Source organism: Micropterus salmoides, unplaced genomic scaffold, assembly GCF_014851395.1.
Source record: "Micropterus salmoides isolate LMB-PRFRI ecotype aquatic unplaced genomic scaffold, ASM1485139v1 Ms_hic_scaffold_20, whole genome shotgun sequence".
In the NCBI taxonomy this organism is placed as follows: Eukaryota; Metazoa; Chordata; class Actinopteri; order Centrarchiformes; family Centrarchidae; genus Micropterus; species Micropterus salmoides.
The window spans coordinates 11,655,350-11,674,981 of record NW_024041151.1 but is presented as its reverse complement, the minus strand read 5'-3'; the positions used below and the strand labels follow the sequence as shown (position 1 = coordinate 11,674,981).

The following is a 19,632-nucleotide window of genomic DNA, read 5'->3' as shown; positions in this document are numbered from 1 at the left end:
AGGAAATAGGAACTGTTTAGTCTGCATATCTGTTCGAAGGAGAGCTCATGCTAAAGTCATAGCTGGCTGCTAATGAGAATCAGAAATAGTTAAATATCAAAATGCACTCATGGGGATTGGTAAAGAGCTAGATTCAAAATTGAAACAACATGTGAATGAGTTTGTGAAAATATGTGGATGCCTTTGAAAAAAAACATTCCAGATCCAAAGCATTCCCAAGTTGAAGCAATAGTTTGTCATAACAAGCTAATTTTAGCCACATGTTGTGTTTGTTTAATGATTTGAATCCTCTTCATCACTGCAACTAGGATGTTTATATACAAATGATTTTGTTTTGTGCCCTGTATCCTTTACTAATTACCATTAGCTGCACACTGAGGGACAGCATGGTAAAGTAATGAAACATCCTATATTAAACCACATGTCAGCGGGTTATTACATCTTAGGAGGAAGTGAGGAAGGAGGGTGAGCGGTTCTCCTCCTGTGGGAAAATACAGAAGAGGAATTTGTCCAGCTGTCCTTCTTCTCTGTTCTGCTCTCTTTTTGTCTCACTCTGTTTATTCATTCCATATTTTTCTTAGAAAACACAACAGTTCCCAACTTACATGAAGTCAAGGAGAACATGACCATGGGAACCACACTAGTGACCAATCCCAACGGAGGATTTCTGGTAAGGGGGTTGCTGCTCTTTTGTATGTTTATATATATATATATATATATATATATATATATATATATATATATATATATATCTATAGTCCATACCAAACACAAAAAGAAGACTGAACTGGGCAGCTAGTATATGTTTTAATAGACCTTTTCTCTCTGTGGAAACAGTAGGCTTGATCCTCCATGTTTCCCAGTGAGTCCATCATGTCCTGGGAATGTAACAGGATACTGTGAATCAACTGTAGAAATGTATATGAAAGTAGTAGGTGGCAACGCCCATTAGGTTTATGGTTATGAACTCCAGTAAAGTTGTATTTATACATGATTATGAGATTAACGGGGTGTGAAAATTACAGACGCAATGTTCTAGTGGTCAACAAATATATATTTATGCATCTCTTGGTCCAAGAAAATATAATGTTGGACTTTGAGAGCAGATCCTGTGCAGCTGCAAACTACAGCTCCAACCCTTACCGTTAATGTGGTTACCATGAGTGTTAACATAAGTCTTCAACTCTATGCCTGTGTTTATATGCTGGAATTGTACACCATTTAGAGTTAATCAAAAAAAAAAAGAAAAGAGTGGGGCTTAATGCGTCACATAATCTAATTTATTTATTATGACATTCCCAAACGTTAGCATGTTGCTAATTAGCAATAATAAGAGGGTGAAATATAGAAAACACAGAGAACATGGTAAATAATATATCTGCTCAATTTCAGCTGGTCAGCATTGTCATTGCGAGCATGTTAGCATGCTGACGTTAGCATTTCATTAAAAGCACCACTGTGCCCAAATTCAACCTCAAAGAGGCTATGGCTGTAGACGTTTAGTCTTGTTCTTGTACAAATCCAGTATTCCTCTTTATAGCACTGAGGCTGTGGAGCATGCAGGGAAATCTATGAAAACGGGGCTGAAAGATTAATAGATGTAAATTTTCTGGTTATTGTTGGTCATTTTAAAGCCCTACTTCCCTACAGACTCAATATCTCTGTTTTCCGCTTCTTTTTTTTCTATCCGGAGAAGTAAAGTCTGAGGGGAACTATGGTGGTTTTTAATAGTCTGTATAATCCTCAGTTTGAGTAGTTCTTTCCTCTTGGTTTCTGTCTTCAGTAGCCCTGAACCTCCTCTCACCCGTGACTTCATACTGGTGGAAAACTAACCAGTAGCAGCCTGTCGGTTTTACTTTCTCAAGCAACTACAGTCTCAGTTTGTTTGTGTGTATGATTCCTGTCTCTTCAGGCGTGCGGTCCTCAGTATGGCTACATGTGCGGGCAGCAGCAATACATCTCAGGAGTTTGTGCGAATGTCAGCTCTTCCTTCCAGATCCTGAACTCGGTGGCACCGGCTGTACAAGGTACACACCCTCATAAAATAAGACACAACAGATCCACACAGGACGTGACGGCATTTGCACGAATTGCCTGTCAGGGATAAGAAATTATAATCTACGCTTCACAGTAGTACCACCCAAGATCCTGACATTAAACTCACCCTCCCTCAGCGACGAGGGAGATTAGAGCATTCTTCTTAATGTAAACGTGTCTGCGACCCCCATCCCTCCCAGCCCAGCCCTTCTGCAGTGTTGTATGCCCAAGTTAGGAAACAGTTTACTCGGTCTGCACTCTGTTTCCCAGGAAGGAAACAGCCTACAAAGAACTAAACAGTATAAAGTCATTTTTTGTTTCTGTTTCTCTGATTCTTTTAGCGTCACCTTCTCTGCTACTCCTTTAACAGAAACAAACACGTACACAGTGCTGCAAAAATCCATTAAAATCACTCATACTATTAACATGTCACTGTTTTAAACAGAAGTAAATATAAGAACTGACTGATTATAAGAGATTGTGCTCCCTTAGATGAGGCAATTAAATTTTTTAGGTCTCTGCTTGGAGTATGAAAGTATGACAAATGGTGAAATTAGCCTATTTTAGACCAGTTACAACATGTCGATGGAGTCTGCAGTAGGGAAATACAACTTCTGCAATGCAAGATACCTTGTACTGCTTAACCCTGCATTATTATCCTACATAAGTGACATAATGTGTTAATTTGATTTTGAGGTGCTCTTTCACTCCCTGCGAGTACCTTTTATTTAATTATAATTTCTGGCATTGTTTCAGAGTGTGCGAAGGAGCTGGACATTGTGATTGTTCTGGATGGCTCTAACAGTATCTACCCCTGGTCCAGTATCATCGACTTTCTGCGACGTTTCATTGAGAATATTGAGATCGGACCTAGACTCTCACAGGTCAGTTGCATGAATGAATGAAAATGAAAATGAAAATCTTTATTGCTGTTGAAAAGCTCCTTTGTCTTAAACAAATGGGTGTGTGTACATGGATGAAGAAATTATTATTAATTAGTCATTTAGCTGACAATCTTATCCACAGCAACTGATTATTTCTATGTATATCAGAGGTCACATGCCCCTGGAGCAACTAGGGGACACAATGGTGGATATATTACAGTGGGAATTGAACCCAGGTCTCCCACACCAAAGGCATGTGTCTTATCCACTGCCTCATCTCTACCCTGCAATGGATGTGTTATATAAGATTAGACTGACATAGAAAAAGGGTGAATGAAGGACTATATTTGCTGCCAACTCATGATGATTTAAGTGCCCTCCATTATGGAATTGCCACATGGTGCCAACAGTGAGGGTTACTGTAAGATGTCCTTCATAAAGCAGACGTGAATTGAACCCTTTTTAGTCTTTAAAATAATTTTAGCCTTTGCCTTAGTAAGTTATACCTTGAGTGTATTTCTGTCCACTTATTTTGGATCGCTCTTTGAAGGGGTGGTTAGTTTTTATTATGGTTACATTGATCTGTGCTGGAGCTTGTAGAGTTTTCCAGAGGGAAACACTGGAAAGTCTTCTCACTGTGGAGCCCAGTGGTTGTAAGTCACATCTTCCATGGCTGCTGAAGTCCTCTGCCTTCTGTATAAAGAACATTGTGTCATATCAACCCCAACAGACTCAACCACATCCTCAGCAGACTGTCTGGGAGGGGACACCGGGAAGAGAAGAACATAGGAGAGAAAAGGGAAAATGTATGATAATGTTTACAAGAAAAATGTGTGTGTGTATGTGTGTGTGTGTGTCTTTTCCAGGTGGGCATAGTGTCTTATGGTGAGAGTGTGACTCACCGTGTCAACCTGAGCCAATTTGACAACACTCGTGATCTGCTGCACTTTGTTGAAAAACTTCCTCAGCAGACTGGCTTCAAGACCATGACTTTCCTGGGCATTGATACTGCCAGGTACACAACATGAACCCCTCCCCCTAATTTGGCCGAGCCTGGCAATGCCAAGACACAATTTTCGATTAAGTCATCATGGTCTGGCAAGCTTTAATTAGCATTTCAGTGGAACAATGTCATTTCAGCTAGGCTGAACAATGTACTTAGAAAGGTTTCTTAACTTCATCAACATGAAGCTTTCCTATTGGTCAAACACACTGCTCACTGGGCTGTCATTGGTCAAACTTCTCCTAAACTATCCCACAGAAGTTCCCTAAATTGGTCCAACATCATGGATATGGCAGGCATAGCCATTGTTTTCCAGACTTTATGATGTAGCCAAAGTTGAGCTTAAAGGGGAATTCCATCGATTTTACACATCAAAGTCTGTTTACAGGTGTTGGGTGAAATGACAGCATATGTTACAAAAAAGTTATATAAAACCCTTTTGGCTCCAGAGAGAGTTGTGCAATGTCTGATAAACTGACTCAGTGACAGATGTGGGTGAACAGTGTATGAAAGATGTATGAAAATGAAAAAATCTGTGAGTGTGGAGTTAGAAAGAAGCTAGTTTACCAGACCTCAGTAGCCCGCTCTTTATCTCTCCTTGAAGCTAGCGGCTTGAGGCTACATTAGCTGCTGCTAGCATAACCACGACAAGCAGTAAAGCTGTGGTTTTGACAAGGAAGAAGGATGCATGGAATAAAAAAGACAATATCTTAAGATTCTGCTGCATTGATGTTGATACTGACAATGTTAGAGGAATGCAATGTTACTCTTCTAAGAGTAGCAGGTTTAATAAAAACCCAAAGCAATCAGGAAACAAAGAGCATCGCTGAAGAAGGCTTTTCTAAATGTTTCAACGCATGTTTGTATGCTTGGTCAGACAGGTTTATCCGGCCATGATTAGGCTATGTGGTTTAATTTCATGTGTTTGCCTCATATTATTTTTCGGGTGTTTCCTTATAATCAGCCGAATGTTGTGATTCCAGTAACTACCTGCTTTAGCCTTTGAATCGTAAAGTCGCTGAGAATGTCATGACGATGTATAATACAGGCCACGGAGTTCACCTGAACCACAGGGACTGATCGTAAAGCTAACCTCCCGCTACTCTCCAGAAAGTGAAATAGCCAATAAAGTATTTTAGGCCCAGGGTCTGCAGGTGCTCCAGAAGTTGTGTTCTTTTGACTGAATTTTGAAAATTTCCTACCATTTAGGAAGGAGGCCTTCATGCCAGAGCGTGGTGCACGACCTGGGGTGAAGAAAGTCATGGTGATCGTGACTGATGGAGAGTCACATGACTTCCATAATCTCAACAAGGTTATGGAAGACTGTGACAATGATGACATCGAGAGGTTTGGCATTGCTGTGGGTACAAACTACTTTTGTGTTGTTTTCACAGATTATTTTGCTTACATGTTTGTACTATGTTTTCTGATCTTAGGAGGAACTGATCTCATCTGAACTGTTGGGTCAGTTAAATGAGTTTATACTTTTTATGCTCTGATGTTGTTAAAATAGTTTATTATTGTTTCCAGGTTTTGGGAGACTACAATCGTCAGAACAAAAGTGCAGAAGAAGTGCATAAGTTTATCAAAGAGATTGAGTCCATCTCCAGTCAGCCGCTACGAGACCACTTCTTCAACGTGTCTGATGAGGTGGCTTTGTTAACCATTGTGGATGCTCTGGGAAGCAGGATTTTTGCCTTGGAAGGTATTGCTATAAACACTTTACCTTAGTATTCCTACTCCCCAGCTTTAAATAAATAGTTTGACATTTTGGGAAATATGACTACTAGCTTTCTTGCCGATGAAAAGAGCAATCGACCAACTTGTATCTCTGACTTCTCTGTCTGTAGGCCTAGAGTAAAAATGAATCTATAGCCAGCAGCTGGTTAGCTTAAACAGCTTAGCACAAATACTGGAAACGGGGAAACAGCTAGCCCGGCTTATGACTGTTGTTTACCAAGAAAAAGTTACAGCACTCCAATCTTCAGTTTTTTGTGTAGAATAAAAACATAAAACAACATATATTAGTGAGCTTTTGAAGAGCTAATTGATGGAAGCTTAAGTAACATGCAGTTAGCGGTAGATTATTATACTATATTTACTGCATGAGAGTGTTATTAATCCATTCATCTAACTTTCTGCAAGAAAGGGTTACTAATATGCTGTTTCCCAGATTGTCTCACTATTCTTTAAAAGAGAACAGTTAACTCTCTTTTGACTCAACAGTTAATCAGTAATGTGACAATCGGATACTTACTTATAAATTTAATTATGTGCTGTTTATTTTTGTGTAAAAAAGGTAAAATTAACTTTACCTTCCTCAGCTACAACTGGCAATTTCACCTCCTCCTTTGAGATGGAGATGTCCCAAGCCGGGTTTAGTGCACATACTTCTAAGGTAAGTCTAAATCCAATTATTTATCTGAGAAGAATATACAAATACCATATTTGCAAAAGGAAAATCACTGAACCAGACTGAGATGAGACGAGTTTGTTATATCTTTAGATCACAGTGAAGTGTACATGTCTTTAGGCGTTTAGTTTAAAAGGAACTGTTTATTGTATGTGGTTGCGTGCGTGTGCTGGCTCAACTAATGAACTTGTCCAGACACAATGCGCCAGTGTTATCTCTGGTGCATCTTCAAGCCTTTGGTGATTCACCTCAGTCAGTAGTAGTTTCCAGGCACAGACTCTCTCTGTCCTCTCTGCTCACACTGCTGCAGACTTCAGACTGACTGTGTTTGGTCTGATTGCATGAGAGTGTGCGAGACAGACAGAATAAGAGAGATCGAAAGGCAAACACGAGGTATGTGCAGCACGAGAGACGGTGAGAGAGGTTGAATCAGATGTTTGTTCACTACGGTAAAAACAACGTGCTTGCTTTTGCCCCTTCACATGCCTTTTGGATTCATTAAGCATTTCCTATGTCTATTTAAAAACAAACAGGCTCCCCTCTTACGCCTCTCTTCCTGCTTCTGACTCACATTTATCACCTACTCAGTCACTGTGTACGCTGTCTCTGCGTCTGCACTGGCTCATTCAGCTTAACAAAAACAGAGACAACCAAACTGAGTTGTGCCACAGTGTGCAAAACACGTGAGGCCTTGCTTTAATGGTCAGTAGTGGGAAACAGCCTCTTCATGCAGTTCATTGTGAGAAATGATACGTCATCTCCGGTGTTACTACTCCACTTCCTTTTAAACAATTCTGTTTCCTGTAGACAATCAATTCAGTGTCTAAATGTTTCAATACTAGTTATACTATTGGATATTTTTGGATAGTTGGATACTAACTAACTACCTTTACTCCACTACTGTACTTATGTACAATTTTGAGGTACTTGTACTAATACTTAGTATTTTATGCTACTTTATCCTCCATCTCCACCACATATAAGAGGTGGCTAATACTACACTACATTTATTTGACAGCTTTAGGTACTAGTAACTTTGCAGGTTCAGATTTAAGATTTAAAAAATGTATGTTTAGTAAATATAATATAATTTTATAGATTAATCAACCCAAAAGCATATAAAGTATTTAAAAGATCTCTACTTAAACAGCTGAAACATATAACACTGCTTACATACTAATGTATCAGCAATAACATTGAACAATATTATTGTTATAATATATATAGTTTTACTTTTGATACTTTACATTTTGCTGATAAAACTTCTGTAGTTTTACGTTAAGTTTTGTATGCAGAACTTTTACTTTTAATTGGGTATTTTCAGATTGTGGTATTTTGCAACTTTTATTTAACTAAAGGATCCAAGTACTTCTTCCACCTCTGTTTTTATACCACAGGGAATTAAATTAAATCCTGCTCACTAAAGGAAATTGTTCTTAGTCTTCTAATCTCATATCCAACTGTTTCTGATATCACCTCTGTTGTCTCCCGTAGGAAGGTGTGTTACTGGGAGCAGTGGGAGCGTATGACTGGAACGGGACAGTGGTAATGCATACTGCTGGAGGAACAATTGTTCCAGGGAAGAACCAGTTCTTCGACCCAAAGACTGAGGCTGGGTACGAAAGACTTTCTGGGTACCTGGGTGAGTTGACTTGTAATATCTTAAAGGCCCTGAGGAATATTTTCTCAATCAGCTTCTCACTATAAGTGATGGGATCCTACATAAGCCATGGATGTATTACAGCAGCTGGAGATGGCACACAGTCCCGAATGAAAATTGCTCGCCAGGCGCATAAGTCAAAAATGTTTTCTAGCTTCCAGGTTTGCTTACGTTTTGTGTGGCTCATTGCACATGTGCATTATTGTTTATGTTTTAGGCCGCACCTGTGCGTTCCCGCTAGGTCCACATAAAAGTCACTTTTGTAGGTGGTGTAAACGTTTTAAATGGATTAAAAATTCCTCAGAGATAAAGTAATATAATTCACCTTGTTTGACATTTGAGGTGTTCTGTCAAAAGTTTTAAAGACTTGTAAACTCACTTTATTACACCACTAGTTCGTTTTATAGTATTAATTGCAACATAGAAAATCCATAGAAATCCATAGAAAATCCAGGAGTTCTGTCCTCTAGCCCCTAAATAAAATTTGTGTAAAATCTATGACTTACCTCAGCGGGACACTATGAGGCAACCTCATGTTAAGCGGCCGGTATAGGCGATAAAATGAGAGTTACATTGCGATTCTATGAATTCTAGGTGAGTGTCACATTTGTTATACATGTTATATTGAGGCATTACAACGTTTGAAAATGTACAGTAATGGAGTTTTAACTTTACATATTTAGTTTAATCATAGAGAAACACTGAAGATTTGATCCAAGTTTTAAGGGGGTTTAAGCAAAAATGCAAAGACATATACCTGAAGCTGAACAAAATACAGAGAATACACACTGTGGAGCAGTTTTATACACTTGTGTGAACAACCCCTCTTTTTTGCATAGTTTTTGTATTAAACAGAGAGGTAAGATAGATATTTCAAGAGATTAAGTGAAATTTTACAGCTGCATAATAAATATATCTCTGTTGCACGGAGGAGTAAGATATATAATTTGTCTAACTTTGACAGCAGATGCCTCTCTCTCTCTCTGTCACATAAATAATATACACAGGCTCTAGTCTCCATCCTGCTGCCTTTTATGGCTCCTAGTGCAACCACAGCATCTTAATATCGAGTTATTTAATCAACATGTCATTAGAAAGAGCGCTGGTGGGTGCAAGCTCGCACACTGTAAACTCAGCTGTTGGCACATGCTCATATGGGAAGGTCTGACTGTGTGAGCATGCACATCTGTGTGTTTTCCTGTACTACTGTTTTATAGTTTCCTCCACACAGAGCTGTAAACAGCTGACTGAGGACGCATTAAAAATATCCCACATAGAGAGCCAGGGTGTGTTTTTCTCATGCAACGTTATGGTACATGTCTGATGATGCACTAAATGTAACATGTTATGTGCTTGTGTATGCACATGTCTCTTCAGGCTACGATGTTCAGTCAGCATCCACGCCTGATGGAGAGCTGTACATCACAGGTGCACCGCGGTACAACCACACAGGCCGGGTTGTTATCTATCGTCTAAATGAAGACAACAACATTGTCATCTCACAGATATTAAAAGGAGAACAGGTGAGCCTTTTCCAGTTTGGTGTCTGGGTGTCCCTCTGTTTAACAGTATTCGGTGTATTTTTGCAGAGATGTCTATCATCAGTCTTTCTGAAAAGATTATACTTCATGATTCTGTTCATATTCTAAGCTAACTCTGTGTATGTTGCACTTACTAATATACTTTAAGTAAGATAAGAAAACATCAGACTGTATTTATCCCGAGGGAAAAGTAACATGTTACAGCAGCACAGAGATAGGCAAAGAGGTAAGAAACTTTGGTGCAAAACACAACAACATTGGACAAAACAAAATAAGAATATTTTCCGGATCAGTAAAGTATTGATCACAGAGCCTGAAAAATGTTCACATAATTCATTAAACAGCTATAAAAACACAGCAGTGAGAGCTGTTTTACCTTAAAATGAATGTTTCTCCTCACCAGGGTCTGTGAAAATTATCCACCCACTTCCAGTATTTTGCACCAAATAAAATGTATGGCTTTGACCAGATGTTGGAGCTAATAGCTAATTGTGCTCTCTGAGCTAACTGGGAGGTATCCTTCTTGAGATTTTTCAGCCATTACTTTTGTAATTTGTGGAGTTTAAAGCACACAGACATGTTTTTATGTTGCTCTACCCTTAAGTTCTCATAATCTGGTTTGTTTTCTACTGTCCCATGTGTGCGCACATCTCATGGATGATGTTGCTCGGAAACCCGTCTATAGAGGTCAGAAGCAGATGAGTGAACATTCGTGCTTCAGCAAGTTCAGCGCCTTAAGGGTCAACACTAACAGATTATTTCTCCTCTGTACAGATTGGTTCCTACTTCGGCAGCGTCCTGCAGACTTTAGATGTGGATGGGGATTCTTACACAGATCTCCTCTTGGTCGGAGCTCCAATGTACATGGGCACAGAGAGAGATGAGCAGGGACAAGTCTACGTCTACAAACTCAACCAGGTACAAAAGATTGCCAATTTGGTATTTTGTGTGTGTGTGTCTTTGATTCAAAGAGATTATGTCAGATTTTACAGAAACTGACACCAAGAAGATTGTGATGGTGCTGTCCTTGTGTTTTTTCTTTGCTCCATTACCAGGACGGACAATTTGAGCACGAGTTCACTTTAAAGCCTGTCAATCAGTGTTGTAGTGCTCATTCAGCCAGCTGTACTAATAAAAATGAGCCATGTGGTGCCCGGTTTGGCACAGCCATTGCAGCAGTATCAGATCTCAACCTTGATGGGTTTAATGATGTGGCTATTGGTGCACCTTTTGAGAACGACCACAGAGGGGCCGTCTACATCTATCATGGAGATAAGACGTCACTGAAAGAGAAATTTGTCCAGGTGAGAACAGTTCCAGTGCCACTAAATAAACCATTAAGAACAATGTGGAATTGTTTATTTAGATTAAAATAAATTTCTGGAATATTTCAACCTGGCATATTTCCCAAAAAATTGTCATGCTAACCTTTCATCTGCCACCTCCAATATACAGACTCAGGGAAATAAGGACAAAGTATATCAGGACAAACATTACAAGCCTCCCAGCTTTTCAAATAAACATGATTTTCACTTGAATCATTTCAAATGTTTGTGTTTTTGAGTCTAAACGAAAGTAAACACAGAAAGTAGACGCCTGGAATAAGCATGTTGGTTAACTGCATAGGGATATACAGCCTCTCACCCAACATTATTGTTGTAATGTTGGATCATAGTGGGTGAAGGAAAATGCATAACCATTTGCTTGTGTTTATTGCTGATGGGTCACACGTAAAATAGCATTTCACTTGTTCAATCACTTTTTCATACAGAGAGCTTTTCTTAAGGGGAGCTGACCATTTAGTCCAGCTGTACGTTGTCTTTTCTTGGTGAAGTGAAACTCCTTCTCCAGGATTACAATGTTGAACAGAGCAACAATTTCATTTGTTGTAACTTTTGTTACACAGCTGGGACCACTCTCACCCATGGACACATCTGCATTTTTAGAACATCTAGATGTTTGGCATCACCTGGACCCACTTTTTCGTAAAGTAAATGTTTTCTTCCTCAGCTGACTTAAGAGAGCAGTGAACACCACCAGTTACCAAATATGTTGCCTTTAATTCTTTGCCTTTACTCTTCAGTTAGATTTATCTTCTCGTCTATGCACTGTGGTTTGAATAAATACGGTCAAGTGAAAAAACTTGTGATCATAACATCATAATAATTATTAATCCACCATTGCGTTTAGCTATTTGAGTTTTGTTAGAAGATAGTATACCGCAGTGAATGTTGACTCACAATTAAACAAACCAGTTTGTGTTGAAAAATATGCAGGGTGGTTAGGTCAAACAGCAAGTTGAGCCTATGTAGATCCTTACGCAGTTAACCATAACGGCTATTACAGGGGGGTACTTTCTGTGTTTGAAATGATTCATCTAAAGATCATGTTTACTTGGGAGGCTGTATGTGGCTAGAGGTGGCAAGGGTAAAGTAGCCACATTTATGGGAAATATGCCAGGATGAAATAAACCAGAATTTTCCTGTAATGTACTGTAACTGATTCTGTGGTGTCTCTTTAGCATATCCCTGCAGGTGGGGACGGTGTTAAGGTGAAATTCTTTGGTCAGTCCATACACGGAGTCATGGATCTAAATGGAGATGGGATTACTGATGTTACCATAGGAGGTCTGGGAGGGGCTTCACTATTCTGGTGAGACATGGCCCATCCTCACACTTGAATCATTACCAGCAGCGGTGCCCGTATCCCGGAGACATCATCTTACATGTCCGTTTTGCATTGTCTTACTCGGGTTTAGACAGCTGTGCATGTCCCACTGGGCTTGTACACTTGAGACCAACAACTTCCTAATGATCTCTCTGTTAAAACCTCTGGCTACGCACTTCACTGTTGGACACCAGCCTACAGACTTCAACCAGCAAAGTTTTGAAACATCAGCCCACACCATGATTTAACTTCCCAGGCAGACCTTCTCCCACAGTTTCTATTGGCAGAGGCTCAGCTAAGCTGTGTGAAAACTCCATCTCCCAATAGGCTTTGAGTTTAAACAGGATTTGGCAGTGGGCGGCTGTTCTTCCAGGACTGTTGGCTGTGTTTTAGAAAGCGCAGCGGTTGGATAGTGAGGATTTAGGCCAAGTTTTATACTCAAGATGCATCCGTTCCTTGTCCCTTCTACCCCCTCCCCCACCCTCTTTGAGACAGGAAATACATGCATACAGTCGGCACACACATAGCACCACTGACAACTGCATGTTTGTTTCATTTTGCCAGGTCCAGAGATGTTGCGGAGCTCCGTGCCAACATGACTTTTGACCCTGTTAAAATTAACCTGCAGCAGTCTCAGTATCAGTGTGAACATGATGGACGCAAATCTGTGTGTGTGAAAACTGAAGTGTGTTTCGCCTACAGAATTAAATCTGAACAGCAGGACTTAAACTCTGTTGCAGGTGAGCCACTCAGCATCCTATGTTGATTCATTCATTCATTAATTTTTCGGCCTCCTCACTGTCAAAGTTGTTGTGTTTTATCACAACACGTCTTCTTATCTGTTGTGTCCTGCAGGGATCCGCTATGATCTGACTCTGGATGCTCTGCGTGCAAAAGCCAGGGCTTCGTTTATTGACGCGGATGATAAAAGTGATCGTAGAATTACCAAGAGCTTCACAATGAAAGACAGAGACAGAAAATGTGTACAAGAAACCATCATGATGTCGGCAAGTACCCCGATCTTTGTGCTGTACACATGGAGTTATGGTTTCTTACCTGTAAGAAATCAACCCAAAAACTATATTTTTAGTCCACAAGATTGAGATCAACTGGATGCCTTCAGTTTGTGTGACGTTCATTCCTTCATTCCTGAATGTTATATTTTAGGCTTATTGGACATGTAAATGTGTTTTGAGCCAGAAAGGAGACAGGACAAAGCTGTGACAGGACTTTTGCAGAGCAGGAAGAACATGATTCTAACATGAAACAGACCCGTCCTGATCAAAGCATGCCGAGAACAACCCCGTGCTGCTCTGAGTGATAAATTATCTGCAAGCACTTTGAGAGTTGGAGAGAAGGGGAGAGAATGAGAAAAATGAAAGAAAGAATGAGGGTGAATTAGGTGGTTTGAATATGTGACAAAGTGACTTTCCAGGTCAAGGAAAATTTCTACACGGGGCCCATCAAGCACATCGCAGACTGTTCATCACAGTGGAAACCTTTGTACAACTACACCTACTACTGTAAGCTTAATCGGTCTCCAGCAATGTGACATTTTACATTTCTTATTCCAGCCGCTTACAGCAGCAATGGATTTCTCTGATTAGCTTCCCCTAGGCAAGAGACAGAGGAACTAATCAGTGGTAACAGCTGTTGTTGCTGTGTATGCCGAGCATGAATACCTGCTCTGTTCTAGTGTGCCAGTTTATGCTGAAACTTCCCACATAGTCCAGGGCGTAGGTCTCCAAGCGTCATACACTTTGAAACGGACACAAACGCATCTTACCTGAGTCCAAGATGGACCAGACCCAAACCTGAATAATGTTCCTCGTGTTATACTCTTTCTCTTGTTTAATCAAAATTGGACACAGGCTCAAGAAAGACCTATTTGTGCCTTACCATGCCAATACAACACTGTTCAGGTTTATACATGCAATATTTCTGTCAAATGGTATCTTCATGTTTCCATAATTTATTTATGTTATGTTATCATGCCAATTTTAGCATTTAACTCATAATAGAGCCTTACAGGCCATCTAGATTGGCTGAAGATGTTTAGGGCCCTATTTGCCATATTGGCTTTGCTCATCTGTGTGGTATTTTGGTGTCCAGCTCAGAATGGATGGTGCCCAGGTGGAAGTTGAAGCTCGGACAGGTTGGAGGTTCATTCAAAGAAAGCAGCGCAAAGCAAGTTGTTGGTATTATGGTAGAAATTAGAATTACAACATAGAGGCTGATGTAGACCTTTTTTTCTGACTTGGTTGCTCAGAATTATGGTCTGAATGATACGACTTGAACAAAATAAGACAATCAGTCAGGGTCTGGTAACGTACCCACAGTCCTGAGTAGAGGTCCAGTCAGCCAAACAAGTGAAAACACATGTGTGGGTGGACCATGGGTGTGTAGGATATTGAAGTCATTCATGGATTCTTTCTCACTGTCTCTGTCCTCCTCCAACTCTTATTCCCCTCCCTCCTTCTCCTCACCCTCCTCTGTTGTGCTCTACCTATCTCCTTTTCCTCAACAGGCCCGGCTGGACTTCCGAGACCCTCTCATGGTGTCTTTGGAGTTTGGACTAACTGATGAGAACCAAGGCCCCGTCCTGGATGAAAACCTTCCCAGATCCATCAATAAGACAGTAAGGCTTTTTTATATCACTTATAAGAGTCTCTCTCGGCACTTTAAGTAGTAACTGCCAAATAACAGTAAGCAGAAGATTTGGAGTAATAGACAGGAAGGATTTGAACCTCATCTTAAACATTCTCCATCTGTCTGTCTCTTTAACCCAAGAGTTAGAAGTAGGGTGTGCTTGCCTGGCACCAAACTGCTGCTGTCACAGTACATTAACATCTGCAACAGCTGACTGCCATCCTTCAGTGTTTCCCCAAGACTGCATTAGTGTTTCAACAGTCAGGAGAGTCTTCCCACACTCCCACATGCATAGTTGTTCTAACAAGAGGGTTTCCAGATAACTGTTGCAATGATTGATGAGTCCAGAAAAAGAGAAAAAGTGACTGACAGGGACAACAATTTTTGAAATTGGTGCGCTGCAGCCTGCAGCGAAACAGGCTGCAATGTAATCCTTCTGGGCAAGAGCACACTGTCAATGTATGCCCAGTAAGTTTGTGCTTGTTTTTGCCACTGACAGGCTCAGATTCTTATTATAAGCATCTAACAACATTGTGGAAATGACCCTGCAGAGAAATAAAACGCTTTTCTTTACCTTTCACTTGATCTGCTCTCTTTGTTGTTTTGTCTAACTAAGTCTCACTCAAGGAGAAGTCTCGTTCTGCAATTACATGACAGGTGACTTATTACAGTAGGACAACAGTGGAAACGAAGAGTTTGTTTTGTACAAAAAGAATAGCTTGAATGGCTGAATAATTAGCTGATTGTGACAATGTGGATGAAGCCATTGAACACAATGGTCACCCATATTTAGAGTATTTGAACCGAGTACTCAGAACATGGGAAAATAAGGTCTAGGTTGAAAAATACCAACGTTTCCCTTTAAAGCCTGGGTTTGTGAAATACCCAACACTACCTCCTCCTGACACTTCCTGACTCCCTCAGTGTCTGATGCTACAGCTATCAGCATCAGACCAAGTACCAAAGTAAGGAAGTGTTGTTTAGACCTCTCCTGGTATTGTTATTGAAAGGAAGAGACGGGACACACGCATAGAAAGGGGGAAGTCATCAAACGGAAGCTGCAGGTTTTCTTTTGATATTGTGCGGGATATGATGTTCCAGTTTCTCGTCCTTTCTTGGGAGAACAGACACTGTTGATCTTAACAGTCCAGTGGGAGAGCATTAAGAATGGGAACAAATTTGACTGTGACCCCCCAAACACCCTGGGGGAAAAGGCAAAGGAAATTAAGTTCATCTGAATGCACCCTTCTAGTCAGTGGTACAAACAAATACACAGCAACAGAAGCCTATTTTAATTCGCATTTCTCTGCTCATTTTCATAGAGGAGCTTCTGAAGATCTTATTGTTCTTCCAGTGATTAAAAGACTCTTCCAAAATTGTTAATTGATATTCTGCTTTGAATATGAACTTGCGTTTGATGTTGTTTTTCCACAAAAAAAGTTCAATTAATAGTTAAAAATTCTTCATAGGACATAGACTTCTTCCATTAATAAGCACATCACATTCATAAGGATGTAGATTATACAAATTGAATAACAGTGAGAAGTAGGAATTTAGTTTAGTTTAGTTTATTTAGCTAGACAAAATAATAGAAACACCTGTCAGTCTAATGCAATACAGCTCCACAGCACCACAAACTGCAGCCTCCAAACTTACCATACAGTTGAATCAATGCTTCTCTAAAACAGTTTCAACGTGAACTTAACATTATAACCTTCAAGGAGATTGGGTTTATTGCAGGATTGTTGTATTAGACGGCATTAGTTTTAGCTAGGTGTACCTAGGTGAACAAATTGTGCAAATGTGTATATATATATGTATATATATATATATATGTGTATATATATGTATATATATGTATATATGTGTATATATGTGTATATATGTATATATATGTATTTGTTTTAAGTGCTCACAGAGAAACGTACCCGCTGTAGCAAATGAATTTGATAACAGCGGTGTCAAACTTTGCACATATGTAATTCTGCAAAGCGAAATAACAATAAATATTAATATAAAGATTAATGTATTTTTGGCTTGGGGTGGCCGGGGTAGGGACTTTACGGTTTCACTTCTTCTTTACTTCTTGAAAATGTACATCTCTATCCTGTAGATTCCTTTAGTGGACTGTGGAAACGATGACAAGTGCATTGCTGACCTCTCTCTCAAAGCAGAGCCTAGTGTAAAAAAGTAAGTGGAATTAGCTTTAAAGGATATGTTCACACTTTTTTCAAGTCTGTCTTAAAACAGTGCTAGCATAACCATATTTACATTGAAAGAGTTATTGGTCAATGTAATTGTTCCTCCCCTATCCATACCGGGCATAAAGAGATCCCATAAGTTAGCCAGAAAGTGTGCAATAGAAGGGATAGTCAACAAAGAGGGAATTTCATATTAAAAAGAGTGTGACAGCTGACAGATGCATTTTGCACAGAAAGCGTACATTGGAATTGCATTAGGAAGGGATCTCTTCACGGCCATTGTGGACAGGGGGAACAATTACTCTTTCAATGCACTTATGGGCATATATTGTCTTAAGACACAATTTGTTATAGTTGTTGTATATCATCATGTACTATATCTTAGTTATAATATCCCTCACAAAGCAGTTGGCATTAGAAGCAAATCCTTCCAGTGCAAGACTGTACCCTTGTGGGGAGATATGTGCATCACAACCATGCACGCTGACAGCTTTCATTTGCTTTTCCAGAATGAAAATCAAAGCAAACAAAGACAAGATTGAAGTCAACATCAACATTAGAAACAGCAAAGACAACGCATACAACACTAAAGTCACCCTCAGCTTCACACCGAACATCAACTATGTTAAAGTAGAGGTGAGATTTCTAATACTCCTCTGTCTACATCATTCTAGTGTGTATTGTTTGAGACGTGTGTGATGACGCATGTTTTATTTTGTGTTATCAGCCGGAGAAGGCATGCACTCTAAATCTCACAAAAGTGGAATGTGCGGTTGGATACCCTTTCTTGGGAAGAAATAAAGAGGTACATTTCAGCACACGTAACATTCATCTGACCTGTGCAGAATCCAGCCTACATACTACCTGTACAATATGTTTATTTTTAATATCTATTCTCTACTCTCATATTCACAGGAAACGTTTAAAGTGAAATTTGAGGTAAATCCCAAACATGTTCAGGGGTTAATCCAAATCATTGTGACAGCTACAAGGTGAGGCAATCAGCACTACACATCTATCTATCTATCTATCTATCTATCTATCTATCTATCTATCTATCTATCTATCAGCTGTGTACCTTAAAATTATTTTGTTTCTGTTTGTGATCAGCCAAGTGCAAATGTCAAGATTTTCACATACATTTTACACACTGTGCATTAGAATTACAAGTACAAGTACAAATGCGTTTTTTAAATTTCACAGTGACAGTGAAGAGCTGGATTCTACTCTGTACGACAATGCGGTACAAATCTCCATCCCTGTGAAGTATGAAGCTGGACTCATATTCTCAGTGTGAGTGGTTGCACTCCTTACTGATCATGTGCGCTCTCTGCCTCATTGTATTGACATTGTCTTGTCTGTATCTGAAGCTGTTATTGGGAAGGGAAAAATCTAAATCTAATATGATCTGTTTAAAAAATCCTCTAGGCGTCCTCTGGATGAACACATTGAAGTAAAGGAGGGTGAACAGTATTCCACTGTATTCAATGACACCAAAATCATTGGAGAGGAGGTCAATATCAGCTACACGGTAATATCCCCTGACAGAGATTTGTTAATATAAGCATATATTATATAGCTGCATGCAGATGTTTGGTAGTCCAGATATGGTACAGTATATTAATGTATGGATGCCAATCCTGCCTCGTCTCTATTTCACTCTACCTCTCAATCTTTCACCTCTTCAGGTGGAGAAGTCAGGCGATATGGTGACTCCGCCCCTTGACCTTACAGTCATGTATCCTGATCTGTCTCCTCGGAAGAACAGATTGCTGTACCTGACCCATGTCGCCACCAGCCCAAAGGTACATACACACACCTGTGGACATGCGAGTGTATCTGAACAGACAGACCCACCTTCATATCTGCCTCTCCTTTCCCTCCAGGTGAAATGTGACACCGCTGATTTGATCAACCCTCTCAAAATTAACCCGAAGGTTGAAATTACCAATATAAACAAAGAAACACTCAGTGTTTTCCTACTGGTGAGTGAAGTGGCTCTTTGTGTATGTATTTTCAAAAGACTGCCTATCTGAGGGGTTTATTATAAAGCCAACTTACAAGTGAAACCAGACTTAATTCAGTAATTCACCTAAATTACCACAGAAACAGGTCCATCCAGACTAACCTGGTCCTGGACAGGTTAGTTTTCAGGCGACTTTGACCCATAGCTGATTCTTTAGTTTATAGAAAATGTTAATTATCCTATTGATGTCCTATTTGATGGTTCAAAGCTTTTTTCAAGCATGTAAATGTTTATTTTTAGCACTTATTATACAATGTACTTGACTTACTCTTATCTCATTAGCTCAGAGATGGCTTTTTGAAACTGATTTACTTCTGAGCCACCTTTATGAAACATTTCCTTGTGTGTGTGCTCCTGTCTTACCGTGTGTGTTTGATTTGCCCTACAGAGCTGTGAAAACCTTAAATGTGTTTCATTCAGCTGCTCCATCCCCGAGGCTACGACCGGTCAGGTCAACGTCACATTCAGAGTGTGGAAACCTACGTTCATCAAGGTAGGTTTGAGGTGACACATGGGTGGGATTATTTTTGGCTACTCTTGCCTCCCTCTGT

At 39.8% G+C, this 19,632-nt stretch overlaps 1 protein-coding gene across 1 annotated transcript in view; it reads left to right on the top strand.

Annotated features, from left to right (window-relative positions):
• Positions 1 to 19,632, top strand: part of itga1 (integrin, alpha 1) — a 53,460-nt gene that overhangs the window by 30,456 nt on the left and 3,372 nt on the right. Inside the window, exons 4-27 of the mRNA XM_038733783.1 lie at positions 582 to 670; positions 1,913 to 2,027; positions 2,794 to 2,921; positions 3,788 to 3,936; positions 5,134 to 5,284; positions 5,455 to 5,629; positions 6,249 to 6,322; positions 7,832 to 7,979; positions 9,375 to 9,520; positions 10,313 to 10,456; positions 10,594 to 10,842; positions 12,060 to 12,190; positions 12,770 to 12,945; positions 13,061 to 13,212; positions 14,733 to 14,843; positions 16,968 to 17,044; positions 17,565 to 17,691; positions 17,783 to 17,860; positions 17,971 to 18,047; positions 18,259 to 18,348; positions 18,484 to 18,586; positions 18,744 to 18,860; positions 18,942 to 19,040; positions 19,470 to 19,574. Coding sequence (XP_038589711.1) covers positions 582 to 670; positions 1,913 to 2,027; positions 2,794 to 2,921; positions 3,788 to 3,936; positions 5,134 to 5,284; positions 5,455 to 5,629; positions 6,249 to 6,322; positions 7,832 to 7,979; positions 9,375 to 9,520; positions 10,313 to 10,456; positions 10,594 to 10,842; positions 12,060 to 12,190; positions 12,770 to 12,945; positions 13,061 to 13,212; positions 14,733 to 14,843; positions 16,968 to 17,044; positions 17,565 to 17,691; positions 17,783 to 17,860; positions 17,971 to 18,047; positions 18,259 to 18,348; positions 18,484 to 18,586; positions 18,744 to 18,860; positions 18,942 to 19,040; positions 19,470 to 19,574 — 3,011 coding nt within the window. The remainder of the gene's footprint in view (positions 1 to 581; positions 671 to 1,912; positions 2,028 to 2,793; positions 2,922 to 3,787; positions 3,937 to 5,133; positions 5,285 to 5,454; positions 5,630 to 6,248; positions 6,323 to 7,831; positions 7,980 to 9,374; positions 9,521 to 10,312; positions 10,457 to 10,593; positions 10,843 to 12,059; positions 12,191 to 12,769; positions 12,946 to 13,060; positions 13,213 to 14,732; positions 14,844 to 16,967; positions 17,045 to 17,564; positions 17,692 to 17,782; positions 17,861 to 17,970; positions 18,048 to 18,258; positions 18,349 to 18,483; positions 18,587 to 18,743; positions 18,861 to 18,941; positions 19,041 to 19,469; positions 19,575 to 19,632) is intronic.